This window comes from Apodemus sylvaticus, chromosome 15, assembly GCF_947179515.1.
Source record: "Apodemus sylvaticus chromosome 15, mApoSyl1.1, whole genome shotgun sequence".
Lineage (NCBI taxonomy): Eukaryota > Metazoa > Chordata > Mammalia > Rodentia > Muridae > Apodemus > Apodemus sylvaticus.
This window is the reverse complement of record NC_067486.1, coordinates 64,567,112-64,582,611: the sequence shown is the minus strand read 5'-3', so window position 1 is coordinate 64,582,611 and position 15,500 is coordinate 64,567,112. Positions and strand designations below refer to the sequence as shown.

The following is a 15,500-nucleotide window of genomic DNA, read 5'->3' as shown; positions in this document are numbered from 1 at the left end:
ACTCTGTAGACTAGGCTGGCCTCGAACTCAGAAATCCGCCTGCCTCTACCTCCTAGAGTGCTGGGATTACAGGCGAGCGCCACCACCACCCGTCTTTTACCGGATTTTTTTTCATCTTCATTTATTGTCAGCAGCCTTAGGGACCTTACATCTTCTGTTGGGTGCCAGTGCCCCCCAATGGCAAGTTCAGATTGCTCTTTCAGGGTAAATCTATTAATATCCATGATAAACTGAGTACTTTGGCAAATGCCTGGAGCCCAATGCCCCAGAGGCAGAGGCAGAGGCAGAGGCAGAGGCAGAGGACCTGATTTAAATTTGAGGCCAGCCTGGTCTACAAATCAAGTTACAAGCCAGACAAGATGACACAGTGACACCCTGTCACAAAACAAACAAAATCCACAGAAGTACCTGTTTCCTCTGATGGATGATAAGAATTTTGGTACTTGCTTTGTTAGGATTTTTACTGCTGTGAAGAGACACCATGACCAAGGCAACTCTTATAAAGGCAAACAATCGGGGCTGGCTTTCAGTTTCGGAGGTTCAGCCCATTGTCATCATGGTGGGAAGCATGGCAGCCTGCACACAGACATGAGACTGGAGGAGCCTAAAATTCTACATCTTGATCCAAGTGAAGACTGTCTTCCAGACAGCTAAGAGGAGGGTCTCAAAGTGCAACCCCACAGTGACATACTTCTTTCAACAAGGACACACCTCCTAAAAGAACACTCCCTATGGGACAAGCATATTCAAACTGCCACAGTACTGAAGCTGCAAGAACACAGCTCCCTTTGGCACTGCTCTCAGAGTTCCGAAATAAGGTAGTAAGAAATGTAGTTGATTCTGGGCAGTGGTGGCGCATGCCTGTAATCACAGCTCTTGGGAGGCAGAGGCAGGTGAGTTCAAGACCAGCCTGGTCTACAGAGTGAGTTCCAGGACAGCCAGGGCTACACAAAGAAACCCTGTCTCAGAAAAAGAAAAAAGAAAAAAGAAATGTAGTCGATGTCCATGTGTACTATTTCTGTAGATCCGTGGTTCTCAGCCTTCCCAGAACTGTGGCCCTTTAAGACAGTTCCTCATCTTAAGGTGACCCCTGACTGGAAAATTACTTTTGTTGCTGTTTCATAACTGTAACTTTGTTACTCTTACGAATCATAATGTAAATATCTGCCTTAGGTGACCCTGTGAAAGGGTCATTTGACACCTCCAAAGGGGGTTGAGAATGGCTGCTGAAGGTGGGTAGTTGCCTGTAGCATAGTTGGATAAGTGTATCTGGTGACCCATACAGAAAGCAAGCTCTGTTTCACTAAAGTCCTTTTGGCCTTGTTACGCTTTTGGCCGTGTACTTTTTTTTTTCTTTTTCTTTTCTTTTTTTTTTGAGACTGGCTTTCTCTGTGTAGCCCTTGCTGTTCTGGAACTCACTCTGTAGACCAGGTTGGCCTCGAACTCAGAAATCCGCCTGCCTCTGCCTCCCAAGTGCTGGGATTACAGGAGTGCGCCACCACCGACCGGGCGGCCGTGTACTAGAGACCATAAAGACATGACATGACTTCTGTTCCTAAAGTTCCAAAGACACTTTTTCTTTGTTACCAAACAAAGCCCATGCGGAAACAGCAGGAAGTGATGGGAGATAAGGCAGAGGGTGAAACCTCTATGGATGTGTCTCGAAAATAACCATGGGCTAGGGATTTGTCTCAGTGGTAGAATGTTTGCTTAGCATGTGCAAGGTCCTGGATTCAGTCCTTAGCACTGGGGTAACAACTTAACACCTGAATGGGTAGGTTGTACAAACTGGAAATTTTAGCTCTGAAGAGATGGGTATGGCTCAAGGTTAATCTGGAATACATAGTGCAGCCTAGTTTTTTGTTTGTTTGTTTGTTTTGTTTTGTTTTAAAATGAGGCAGACTTTTATGTAAAAAGATAAAAGGGCTGGAGGATGTGGTTCAATGGGTAGAATACTTGCTTAGCAGCAGGAAGCCTTGGGTTTAGCCCATAAACCTGTAATCCCAACATGGGACAGGTAGAAGCAAGAGGATCAGAAATTTAAGTTCATCGTCAGCTATTTGGCACGTTTGAGGTCATTCAGGCTACAGGAGACATTGTCTCAAAATCAAAACAAACAAGTTGTGGTGGTGCGTGCCTTTAAATCCAGCACTGAGGAAATGGAGATGGATGGGTCTCTGTGAACTTGAGGTCTGTCTGGTTTATATAGTGAGTTGTTACAGGCCAGTCGTGGTTACATGTTGTATTCCTTAGCCTTCTGCAGCTATTACGAACTGGGTTGCTGGAACAGAAGCTGAGGGATGGATGGGGAAGGGGCGAAAAGAAGAAGGGCCAAGACAATTTCACTGATCAAAGCAGGAAGCTTTAATGGCGCCAGACCTTTTAACAGTTTGGGCAAACCCTTCCCCCCAGACTCCAGGCTGAGTTCCGTGGAAGTTGTCTAGCTTCTCTTGGAGGTCCTCATCTTGACTGCTCCAGCAGATGGGTGGGTCACCTGCTTAATTCAGGAATTCCTAGACCTGGAGGAACAATGAACTTAACCTTTACTTCGAGCACTCCACCCTAGGTGGAGCAGGATCCTGGCTATCTGGGAGAAGTTAACCTTGACTTAGTCAAGTGCACTCTTAGCACTCCACCCAAGGATAAAAATTCCTACTTTAACCTACTTCCCTATTATATCCTAAGGGCAGATTCCTGCCCGAAGCCAGGGATTGTCCTTGACCAAAGACAAACTCCGACTGCCCCAATATGGCTCTGTACAGTTACATGAGGAGACTTTGTCCCCAAAACAAAACAAAGGAAAGAACCAATCAACAAAAGAGGCTGGAAAGAAGGCTCAGCTGTTAAGAGTGTGATTGTTCTGTTAGTGGACCTGAGTTCTGTCTCTACCCGCAAATTGGGCAGCTCCTCTTTAACTCCAGCTTCAGGGACTGACGCCTTCTCTGGGATTTTGCAGGTTCTCCACTCACGTGTACAAACACACATAGAGACATATGCATATATTGAAAATAAAAATCCTTTTTAAAATTTTTATTTTAGTAGTTTATGGTTATGAGCATCTTATAACCATAAGCGTGTGTGTTTGCCACCAAATATGTACCTGGTGCCTGCAGAGCTGTGACAAGGGCTTTGGATCCCTTGGAAGCAGAGTTACCAATAGTTCCGAGCTTCTATGTGCAGACTGGGAAGTGAACCCTGGCCCCCCACCCTCCTGCAAGAGCAACAATTGCTCTTAGCCACTGAGCCAACTCTCCATCCTGAAAATAAGAGTCTTTAAAACAAAAGAAGTCAGAAGGGATGATGAGAAGCTTGAAATATAATAAGCATAATTCAACAAAAGGGGAGAGCAATGAATGACAATATCATTTATATATGTACATTATTTTCAAAATAGGGCAAACAGAGCCGGGCCAGTGGTGGCGCATGCTTGTAATCCCAGCACTCTGAGAGGCAGAGGCAGGTGGATTTCTGAGTTCGAGGCTAGCCTGGTCTACTGAGTAAGTTCCAGGACAGCCAGGGCTATACAGAGAAACCCTGTCTTGAAAAAAAACCAAATCCAAAAAAAATAGGGCAAACAGCCTCATAGCAATGAAATGAATTCTCTTGGAAATATGTTTCCACTTCAAAACCAATTTTTGGATTTGAAATACTCAAAAAGTAATTTTCTAAACTTTTATGGATGTACAAATTAGTTATCTTTAGAAGGAGGGATTTGACCATGAATCCTGTGTTTTCTTCCCTTTCCAGACAGATGTAATTGTTAATTCTGTATACATGAATGATTTTAAATCAGGAAGCGTGGCACAGTCGATTCTTAAACGAGCAGGGCTTGAAATGGAGAAGGAACTTACCAAGGGCAGCCTGTCCTCAGATTATCAAGTGGTACGGGTCACAAAAGGATTTAACTTGTCCTGTCAATATGTGTTCCACGTGGTGTGGCATTTCAAAATCCAGAAACATCAGGTAAGTTCAAAATAATCTTAAATTTGTATACTTGCACTCTCTAAGCATTTTGATAGGTTTCCATTGCTTGATTATGTTTATCAAAAATTATTAGATGGTGTCAGTTAGGGTTTCCATTGCTGTGAAGAGACAACTCTTATAAAGAACAACATTTAATTGGGGTTGGCTTGAAGGTTCAGAGCTTCAGTCCATTATCATCAAGGCAGGAGCATGGCAGCATCCAGGCAGACCTGAGCCTGGAGTAGTGGAAAGTTCTATATTTTGATCCAAAGGCAGACAGAAGAGTGTCTTGCAAGCAGCTAAGAGGAGGATCTTATCATCCATCTCCACAGTGACATACTTCCTCCAACAAGGCCACGCCTACTCCAACAAGGCACACCTCCTAATAGTGTTGCTTCCTGGGCCAAACATATTCAAACCACCACAGATGTGTTTCCTTTTTGGAAACACGCCTATGACTGGCTGAAAGACTGAGCAAATATGGTTACCCCAAGTTCTCTTAAGTTTGATTTGAAAGGTCTCAGCGAGCACAGTGTGTGGGCACTGAAACCCGGAACCCTTCAGTCTGTACATAGTCTGTATTGCTCTATAATACACAGTGATCTGCTCTGTCCTTCCATTATGAGGTAGGAGATACAGCTTTTCCATATTTCCTTTCACAGGTTAAATTCCAGCAGGAGTTGGATTCAAAGCTACTATAGTTTCTTCCAACTCCCATGTGAAGTTTTCCAGTGAAAACTAGTGAATAGAAGGAGTCTGTGCAAATGTAGAGAAATGCTTAATCCCAATGTGCTCTCTCTCTCTCTCTCTCTCTCTCTCTCTCACACACACACACACACACACACACACACACACACACACACATACATAAGGAGAACCCCAACAGACCACCGAGGAGCAGTCTCTGATATAATAGCATTAGGGTCTCTTTATTACAAGCTCGGACTTGGGCTCTCTCCAACCCTGACACAGCAGGATGGGCAGGGAAGGTAGAGCAGCCCCGAACCCTCAGCAGGACAAATTCTTTTTTTTTTTTATTTCCCTAGATCGGATCTCCAAGTATTCTCTGTACTTCATCTTTCCAAGGATCTTTTTCAGACAACCTTCCTGTCTATATAGCAATTCAGTGTAATATTGAAAAGCTGATGGAAAATTAGCATGGCATGTGACCAGTTTTATAAAATTCCTGTTGTATATGCCAGCTGGCTGTGCCCCACATTGACGGCCAGCTGTGGTTCTGTGATCTGCCTCCTCCCTCTCAGGGCATTCAGACTATGCACACCAGGCTAGAAGGATGAACTGGAGTCCAATATATGTGGGGTTCTGCAGGATTCCAGTATAGCTGGGAATGGGTGTGTGTGTGTGTGTGTGTAGGCACTCTGCTGGTCTTAGTGTTATACAGCTCTTTTAGGCAAAGACCTTTTCTGTCGATCTTCAAGGAAACAGCTCTCTTAGACAATCTTGACTTGTGAACATACCTTTATCTGGGATGGGCTTGTATATATACACTTTATTCAGAGTGAACCAGGTCTATATATGGACTTTGGAGAGTGGGAAAGGAGTATACAGGGAAATGAAAATAGTCGGCTGGCTGGAGTCTAAAGTTCTGTGAATGCCCTTTTTTTGCATGGAGAGGCAGTCCAGTAATCCCAGGTGGCTGGCTAGGTTCTTATGTGGAAAAGAGGAAGTCGAACTTGTAGATCTGTAGATCTGTCCAGGAGTACTTGACCTCTCTCAGGCAGAGCGTGTGGAATTCTGGCTCTTAGACAAGGTCATGGAAGGGGAATCCCTGCTGGTAAAGGGAGCCCCCCACCCCCATTTTGTCCCCAGCTCAGCAAAGCTATCCCGCCAAGGCAGACTTCGACCTTGGCGAATTAGCAGGGTTTCCCCACATAATCCCTGCACTTGGGAGGCAGAGGCAGGCATATCTCCATGACTTTGAGGCCACCTACTCTATATAGTGAGTTTTAGACTAGCCAGAGCTGTGTAGTGAGACCCAATCTTAAAAGATGAAAAAGAAGTTGATGGAAGTCAGAGTCTACCCAAACTATTGGTTGGCACTTCTCATATCTTTCACTAAAATGTCGGGAACTCTGTTGACCTGGGAGCGGTGGGCGAGCAGCACACTGATGCTTGACTGACTCTCTGAGCTAGGGAGATGATCAAGGCTATATAACTGGGAGAGATCACAGTGCTCAGGTGCTATGGGTAGCATTCTGCTGCCTCAGTTTCTCAGTCTTATGCTTCTCACTATTGAGCTTATAGCTATGGTGGGGTTTTGTGGAGAGGGGCCTTAGCAGCCCTCTGAGGATGCATGGACACACCCATGCTGTGTGCAGGCTGGCATTGTATAGCTCAGGCTAGTCTCAACCTCTGTAGTCCAGGCTATCCTAAAACTAAATAACCAGGCTGGCATGGTAGATTCTGAGCACAACTGAAGGGTAAGTGAAGTCTTATTTTTGTCTCAAAGGTTGTCCTCGAACTTGTATTTCTCTTACAGACATTGAAAAATGCAATGAAGTCCTGTCTAGAAAACTGCCTTAGACCAGATATAAATTCCATTTCCTTTCCTGCTCTGGGGACCGGAGGGATTGATTTGAAGAAGAGTACCGCGGCTCAGATAATGTTTGAGGAAGTTTTTGCATTTGCTAAAGAGCACAAAGGAAAAATACTAACTGTAAAGATTGTGATCTTTCCAGTAGATGTGGAGACATATAAGGTGAGTTAGTGTCCTGGGAAAGTCTTACACTGAGTTCACTCATTACCAATGGCTAACTAGTAACTCTCATCTAACACACTAGGAAAGGATCCCACAATGTGGTGGGATTCTAACATTGAATTTCTGCAAATTACCCACCCTTGGCCTAACCATGTTCACGTTTGTTTTTCTCATTTCCTTGTTGGCTTTTATTCTCAATGTTCTTTAAAGGTAAACAACCTATTTTTGATATGGGATGATTCTTTCTCCCCTGCCTGCTGCTCTTCCTCCTCCTCTTCCTCCTCCTTTAAGATATTTCTTAATGTTTGTTGGTTTGTTTTTTTTTTTTTCCTGACTAAGGCTGGGTATCTATAAAAGCCAATAGAGATTCATTTAACAAACATTTCTTTCTTATTAACTTTAGCCAGGTGTTTTTTGTCTCCGGGAAAGGAAGGAAGCACCTCCAGAAGCCATTGTTGGCATGCCTCATGAGGATCAGGTGTTCAACGCTGGGGGACAGAGCTGGAAAGACAGACACTGCCACAACTTGTCCTTGGCTCCACCACAGACCTCTAGGCTCTTTGCTGGCCATCTGCTTGCTGTCTCCTCCTTTCTTTCTTTCTTTCTTTCTTTCTTTCTTTCTTTCTTTCTTTCTTTCTTTCTTTCTTTCTTTCTTTCTTTCTTTCTTTCTTTCTTTTTTTGGGGTTTTTTTTGAAACAGGGTTTCTCTATGTAGCCCTGGCTGTCCTGGAACTCACTCTGTAGACCAGGCTGGCCTCGAACTCAGAAATCCACCTGCCTCTGCCTCCCAGAGTGCTGGGATTACAGGCGTGCGCCACCACTGCCTGGTCTGTTTCCTCCTTTCGTAAACGTTATTGCTAGTGGCTAAGTTACAGTTTCCATCATATTTCATTCAAAAGTTTTGCCTAAGTATTTCTAAGCCTGCAACATCTCCTGCCTTCTGAAATGACCAGAGAGCTGATGTTGATCCATTGGATGTGGCTTTTCTCACCATTTGCTCATCAGTGGATGATTTTGTTCATTTCCAAATTTTTGGATGGGGACGAAAGGGAACAACCTGTCGTAATCTCCCCAGGTAACTAAATATAGTAAAACCAAGGGATGTTATTTGCTCCGGCAATAGAAGCTACAAACACAGTTTATAAAGGAAGTGTTCTATAGGTTAAGAATCTTCATTGTAGAGTTGGGAGTATTGGTGTGCCTCTTTAATTCCACTGTTTGGGAAGCAGAGGCAAGGCGGATCTGAGCAGGGTGGAGCCCGACTTTAATACAAGTACTCTGGAGGCAGAGGTAGGTGGATCTCTTGAGTTTGTGACCAGCCTGGATAACAGAGCATCTTCTAGGACAACTAGGACTTCACAGAGAAACCTTGACTCTAAAACCAAATACACACACACACACACACACACACACACACACACTCACGAGGATCTCTGAGTTCAAGGCCAGTGTGACCTATACCTACATAATGAGTTCCAGGCCATTCAGGGCTCAATAGCAAGACAGTAAAATCCTGTCTAAACACACACACACACACACACACACACACAAACACTCTCTCCTCCCCTCCCCCTCTCTCTGTGTGTATCTCTCTCTGTCTCTCTCTGCCTTTGTCTCTTCATTTTTGAAGTGCATATAGGTATAAAGCAAAATCTAGTCTTCTGGTCTTTATTAGTATTATGATTTGTCAGTAATTACTGCCTATTTTATCAACTTTGAATAAGAAAAATACTGGATAAGGTGTTTTCAAACCCCTAAGAGATTTCAATTATTTCAAGTCAACTCTGTTTTAAAGGGTATGCCTAGAAAACAATCATCTTTTTTCTGTAAGCTGTCTGTAACAGTAATTACCATATAGAACATATATTGAATGCTCATGAGTCAGCTCCAATATTTTTTTTTAAAGATTTTATTTTATTCATATGAGTACACTATAACTGTCTTCAGACACTAGAAGAGGGCATCAGATCTCATTACAGATGGTTGTGAGCCACTATGTGGTTGCTAGGATTTGAACTCAGGACCTCTGGAAGAACAGTCAGTGCTCTCAACCGCTGAGCTATCTCTTCAGCCCAGTCAGCTCCAATCTTAAGTAGCTTACAATAACGAACCCATATAAATCAGTTTGGTGTGTTGAGAACATATAGAAGTGATCTATATTTTTATTTTAGCTTTAATTTGGTACCTACATTAATACCTGAATGGATGAAAGTTTGTATTTTCTCTAAATTCTACCAGGTCTTTGTTTCTTTTTCATCTTTACCTGTACTAATTTCTCAGATGTTCTAAGACAAAGGTTCTCAACCTTCCTAATGCTGCGGTCCTCTAATATAGTTCCTTGTGCTGTGGTGACCCCCAACCATAAAATTATTTTCCTTGCTACTTCATAACTGTAACTTTGCTACTGTCATGAATTGCAATGTGAGTATCTGATCTTCAGGCTATCTGATGTGGGCCCGCAGGTGCACATGTTCTGGATTGCCCAAGGCTGCTTTAGGACTTGTGGCACTGGGAATGGAGAGACAGTGGTGTGGTGCATTCAGGGAGAGATTTTTATTACTGTGGCTGTCCACTCTTCTATGACTGTTCTGCTTTGCTTATTTTAGGTTTTTTGTGCTGAAATGACAAAAAGGTTCAACGAGCTGAATCCCAGCAGTAATAGTGGTGAGTAAGAAATTAAGAGTTTTACAGGCATAGCGGGACGTGAGTGGAGGCAAGAGCATTGGGAGTTCCAGGTCATACTCACCTAGAAACATGTTTGAGGCCATCCTGAGCTACATGAGACTCTTTTTTTAAAGAAGAGGTGGGGTACCTATCCATATATTCTCATTCCTGAGTCAGGAACTCTTGGCCCAGTCATGCAGATCTCTTTAAAAACTAGTTGATCTTATGGCTGAGCTAGTTTGGGATTGCTGGGACAGATGGGTTCAAGCAGTCTTGGATGCTGTGTGCCTGTGAGGCTAGTTCTATCTCACTCTTTGGGGTGGAATGTTTACTGGCTCTGCAGGCTGGAAGTACAGAGGGGTGACTATCGAGGAGAGTCTTGGGATGGTGCTTCTTAGGAGACTATATTTATTATATGTCTGTAGAGTGTTGATAGTAACAGGTGATTGTGGACCACTGAGATGGCTAATCTAGTAAAAGCACCGCTGCCAAGCCTAATGACCAGAGTCCAACTCCTGGAACCCATACAGAAAAGGAGAAAATTGATTCTCACAGATTATACACACACACACACACACACACACACACACACACACACCATAATTTAAATAAATAATAGACAATATTTTGATCATTTCCAATTATCAAAAGATGTTTTGTAAATTAAAATTACAAAGCATTAAACCAGTTCCAGAAGGCAAATAAGAAGGAGAAGAAGGACAAACTTCCTCAGATAGACTAGAGGAGGGAAGGAATTCTTCAGACTAGGAGGGATCAAGAATGACTTCATGAACATGTTCTGAAACTGAGCTTTGGGATGGAAAGATTTCCATCGGCCAGCAGTGGTGGGGCAGTCCTTGACATGCGTAAAACCCACAAGAGCAAACAAATACAGTGCTTGTTTGTCAAATCTCATGTAGTATAGAGGAGCTGGTGAGGGGTGGAGTTTTAGGCAAGGCTAATGCAAAAAGGGAATATAAAGTTCTGTATGTCATTAACCTAAAGCACAGGACAAGGACCATGACTTATTCAGTAGTTCTTGAAAACATCTGTAAAGAAATTAGAATTTGGGGGCTGGAGAGATGGCTCAGTGGCACAGTGCATTCAATTAAATAAATATGTCTAATATTTAGACATATTTATTATATTCAATTAAATAAATATGTGCTTCTCTTTATCCCTGGCTAGTATAGCCTTCCCTTGATAACCTAAAATAATCCTTATCAAATATTATCAATGTTAATTATTTTCCTAATTCCCTAATAAAAATAAATTCTAAACACCTGAGTTTGACCTCCTAACTCCTTCAAATTGTTCTCTGGATACACACACACACACACACACACACACACACACACACAAACACACACACTCACTCACTCACTCTATGAACCTTGCAAAACTTCAAATTTTCTGTCTGGTTGGTGGGTGATGGTCTATTTTTCTGATTGCAGTCAAGATAAGCATTTTTTTTGTTGTTTTTTTGTTTTTTGTTTTTTGGACAGGGTTTCTCTGTATAGCCCTTGCTATCCTGGAACTCACTTTGTAGACCAGGCTGGCCTCGAACTCAGAAATCCGCCTGCCTCTGCCTCCCAGAGTGCTGGGATTACAGGTGTGCGCCACCACCGCCCAGCAAGATAAGCATTTTTTAACATAGATGCAAGTCATGAGGTTTGCTTCTCTGAAATGTTTTGCCTAACTGGTTACCAGTTTGTTCTTTTTTTAAAATTAATGTTTTAATTCATTCTTTGAGAATGTCATACAATGCATCTGAATTCTTTCCCTAGCTCCTTCTATCCTTCTATTGTATGCACTTACTTATTTTGAGACAGGGTCCCCTATTGCCAAGGTTAGCTTCAAAGTCTTTATGTAATCAAGGCTAGCCTTCAATTCCTCATCCTCCTGGCTCTGCCTATCAAATATGGGGGTTATAAGCACATGTTATGACTCTCAACTTAAATAAATTTTATTCCTTGAATCTGTAGTTTTAGGTATTTGATTTTAAATCTGGTAGGTGCAAGAGGTTAAGGAATATGTCACGTTAGCAGGTGAAAATAGCTAAACTCACTTGTGAATTGGCAAATGACACACAGCAGAAGGTAGACAGGATAAAGCCTTGCTTTCTAAGCTGAAGGAGGCCGTAAGCTAAGCACATAGATTCTCTTTAAACCTGGTGCATTACAGGTAGATGGGTCTTAGCTGCTGTGGCTGACAATGATGGCTGTGATGTTCTGTGCTCCTTCAGTACTCATCAGCCTCCCATCTCTGTTTTTGATAGGTGTTTTAGCCCTGCCGTGGACCAGAGGGGAGCACAGAAGAAGCAGCTTTGAAGATGGATCTCCTGCCATCAATCTCATGGGTGCAAAAGTGGGAGAGATGTGTGAGGCCAAGGAATGGATTGAAAGGTTGCTGACTTCCCGAGACCAGCACACCATCGAGAACAACCATATTCTCTACCTTGGGATAAAAGAGCACAGCCTGCTGTCTCAGCTCCAGACAAGTTCTAATGTCTCCATTTCAGAGACTGTCAGTCCAGGAACGGCAACTTTGGAGATTAAAGGTGCCCAGGCTGACCTCATTGAAGCAGTTATGAAGATTGAATGTATGCTGTGTGTCGTTCAGGAAGAAGTGGCAGAAAAAAGGGAGAAAAGTCTTTGGAACGTCTCAGGTGAGTGGCTGTATTAAGTTAAAAGCTCTTGCTAGGCCTTGTGCCACACACCTTTTATCTTGGCACCTGTAAGGTAAACCTGTGTGAGTTTCAGGCCAGCCAGGACTACATATATAGTGAGACTGTCTCAAAATAAATAAATACATAAAAATTAAATGAGGAAAAAAGAGTTTCTTAAATTTCAAGTAAATGTCCTTCAAACTAAGAGATAAGGGAGGTGCTAGTATTGGTTAGTATTGGTATTAGTATATGTCAGTGTTCGTATTGATGGTAAATTTGTTAAGTCAGGTCAAAGCAGCAATATTCCAAAGTGCTTTGTGCAGATAGAGAAGATGAGACAGAAACAGAAAAGAGCAAAACAGTGAACCCTGATCTCCCAAAGTGAGGTGGGATCCCAACACAGGGGAGACAGAGGCAGGAGGAGCAGCAGTTTAAGTCTACCCTCAGCTACAAAGTACATCGGAGACTAACCTTTCTACTGCCCTGTCTTCAGACAAAACCGGCCGTTCTCCCAAGTGTTCCTTCTGGTCGCGTGTATTTGTGTATTTGTGGCTAATAGTCTGAGTGAAGAAAATGAGCCATTCCGACTCAGGTTTGCTTTTCATGATTGGGGGTGAAAATATTTTTATTTATTCTCTGAGACTTTCTTGCATGTATACAATGTATTTTGATCATATTCATCCCTATTCTTCTGTTCCAGTTCCTCTTAGACCTCCCTGTTGGGATGACCCACAAATATCGTATTTATGAATACGATTTTTATTTCGCACTGATTATAAAAAAGTGTATCCCTAAGCCGGGCGGTGGTGACGCACGCCTGTAATCCCAGCACTTGGGAGGCAGAGGCAGGCGGATTTCTGAGTTCGAGGCCAGCCTGGTCTACAGAGTGAGTTCCAGGACAGCCAGGACTTTACAGAGAAACCCTGTCTCAAAAAAAAAAAAAGTGTATCCCTGTGTTCTCAATTGTTAATTGTTGGGCCAGGCTGCACCTGGCCAGCAGGATATGTAAATGTTTGTCACATCCTCACCTGCCTAAAAAGAAAGGCTAGCTGTTGTAGGGGAAGGTCATATAGTTCCCAGTGCCAACTGGTTGAATTTGCGTAATAAAGAACTGGGGGGCTGGGACTGGGACTTGGGCAGAAAGACCATCAGGAAAGAAACACTCTTGAGAGTATAGAGAGATGCAGTGGAAGGTAATTTGGGTTAAGTTTAGATGGACTAGCTAAGGAACAGCCCCAGCAAACAGGCTAATAGCTTTAAACTGTATAGATACCTCTGTGTCTTTATTATTATTAAACCTCGAGTGGGACCTGCAAAAGCTCTGCAATATCTCCTCCACATTTCCAGTCCATTTAATGTCCTGTTTAAAAAAGTCCAGAGTCCAGTTGGAGCTTTCCTTATGCACGTGAACCTAGTGCTATCCAGGGGACCACGATCAACCTATTGGGCTACATCCCTGAAGAAAGTGGACTCTTCCTCCTGGTAGCCATCAAATACCATAGTTCCTCAGTTAGAGGGCCAGTTCCTGAGGCCAACCCTTTTACATGCTCAGATTTTGAATGGCTTGATTTTATGCATATCTGGTACAACTGCTGCGAGTTCCTGTTTCCAACAGCTTTGTTATAGACAGACTTCTTTTATTTTCTTCCTTCTTTTTTTTTCTTTTTTATTAAGATTTATTTATTTTATGTGAGTACACTGTTGCTGTCTTCAAATACACCAGAAGAGGGCATTGAATCCCATTACAGATGGTTGTGAGCTACTATGTGGTTGCTGGCCTTAACCACTGAGCAATCTCTCTAACCCACCTTTCTTTCTTTTCTTTTCTTTTCTTTCTTTCTTTCTTTCTTTCTTTCTTTCTTTCTTTCTTTCTTTCTTTCTTTCTTTCTTTCTTTCTTTTCTTTCTTCTTTCCTTCCTTCCTTCCTTTCTCTTTCTTTCTTTCTTTCTTTCTTTCTTTCTTTCTTTCTTTCTTTCTTTCTTTCTCTTTCTCTCTTTCTTCCTTTCTCCCTCCTTCCTTCCTTCCTTCCTTTCTTTCTTTCTTTCTTTCTTTCTTTCTTTCTTTCTTTCTTTCTTTCTTTCTTTCTTTCTTTCTTTCTTTCTTCTTTCCTTCCTTCCTTTCTCTCTCTTTCTTTCTTTTCTTTCTTTCTTTCTTTCTTTCTTTCTTTCTTTCTTTCTTTCTTTCTTTCTTTCTTTCTTTCTTTCTTTCTCTTCCTTTCTCCTTTCTTTCTTTCTTTCTCTCTCTCTCTTTCTTTCTTTCTTTCTTTCTTTCTTTCTTTCTTTCTTTCTTTCTTTCTTTCTTTCTTTCAGAAAGGGTCTTAAGTAGCCCAAGCTGGCCTTAAAAAACTCATTATATACCTAAGGATAGCCTTGAACTCCTGGTTCTCCTGCCTATGTGGCTCTTGAGTGCTGAGGTAACAGGTATCTGCTACTGATACGTTATCTGTGCTGATGAAATGAGGCAATTCAAGCCAACTTAAAGTATTTAAAGGCAGGTTTATTGGGTACAGCTCTTAGGCTAGTTCATTGAGTTGCTGTGCAGCAGTGCAGATGAGGAGACAGAAAAGTGGGGGCCAGAGAGAGAAAGCAGACATGGGGTGGGGGGAGGGAGAGCAGGAGAACAAAAAATGTCTGGATTACACTGGGAAGAGCCTCTTGGAGAGGGGAAGCCCAGCCCATGGGCTGGGAAGTTCAGGGTAGAGGGCGGGACATGCCAACCATGCCCTGTAGCAGGTAGGCACTGAGGGATGCTGGGAGAACCAAGAGACGAATTCTGCTTTGTATGTTAAACAGGCATCTCAGAGGCTTGTCTGAATCCCAACAGCCACTGTGCCTGACCTGTTGGGTTTTTTTTTTTTTTTTTTTTTTTTTTTTTTTTGAGATAAGGTCTCACACTATAAGCCTGGCCATCCTAAAATTGATTATGTATCCCAGGTGAGCTTTGAACTTAGGACAGTCCTCCTGCCTCAGCCATCTGGGGTTACAGATGTGAGTTACCGTGGTTAGCTCAGTTCATATCACTTTGATAAGCTATGTTTTGTTGACCCGTCCAGCAGGTCCAGTTATTCCCGGGTCCCGAACGGGCACTACCTGAGGGTCAAAAATGGGGGGGAGAGAAAAGGGAAGCCAAGCACGCTAACAAAATCAGAGTCAGTCTGGGTTGTGTCAAGGCTTCATTTAATGTCAGGGAGGTAAGTGGGTTTTAAGGCTTACAGAGAAGGAAATAACCTTCACACCAGACCAAGGAGGGAAGGGCAGAGACACCCCTAGGGGTCGAAGCAGGAAGCAAGCGAGGAGGTCATCTGGTCAACTGAAGAGGACACCTGGAGTTAACACCCGGAGTAACACCCGGTACATTCTGCAGTTAGGGCAGGAACTTCTTGTGGTATTCTCCTAATTCTCTCACACCAGTAGCTCTAGGAGAAGGCTCTAGTTAATTGCTCTTCCTTATCTGCAGCCATCACCTTAGGACTGTGAGTAAGCATAAGC

The 15,500-nt window shown here is 42.9% G+C and overlaps 1 protein-coding gene across 6 annotated transcripts in view; it reads left to right on the top strand.

Moving 5' to 3' along the window:
- The window catches only part of Parp9 (poly(ADP-ribose) polymerase family member 9), a 34,972-nt gene that overhangs the window by 11,188 nt on the left and 8,284 nt on the right, over positions 1-15,500 (top strand). For 4 of the 6 annotated variants that reach the window (XM_052158208.1, XM_052158209.1, XM_052158211.1 and 1 more), the window contains 5 exons: positions 3,748-3,963; positions 6,464-6,682; positions 7,086-7,160; positions 9,288-9,345; positions 11,624-12,013. In XM_052158208.1, the coding sequence (XP_052014168.1) occupies positions 3,748-3,963; positions 6,464-6,682; positions 7,086-7,160; positions 9,288-9,345; positions 11,624-12,013 (958 nt within the window). The remainder of the gene's footprint in view (positions 1-3,747; positions 3,964-6,463; positions 6,683-7,085; positions 7,161-9,287; positions 9,346-11,623; positions 12,014-15,500) is intronic. The other 2 variants (XM_052158212.1, XM_052158210.1) reach the window with 1 other exon arrangement.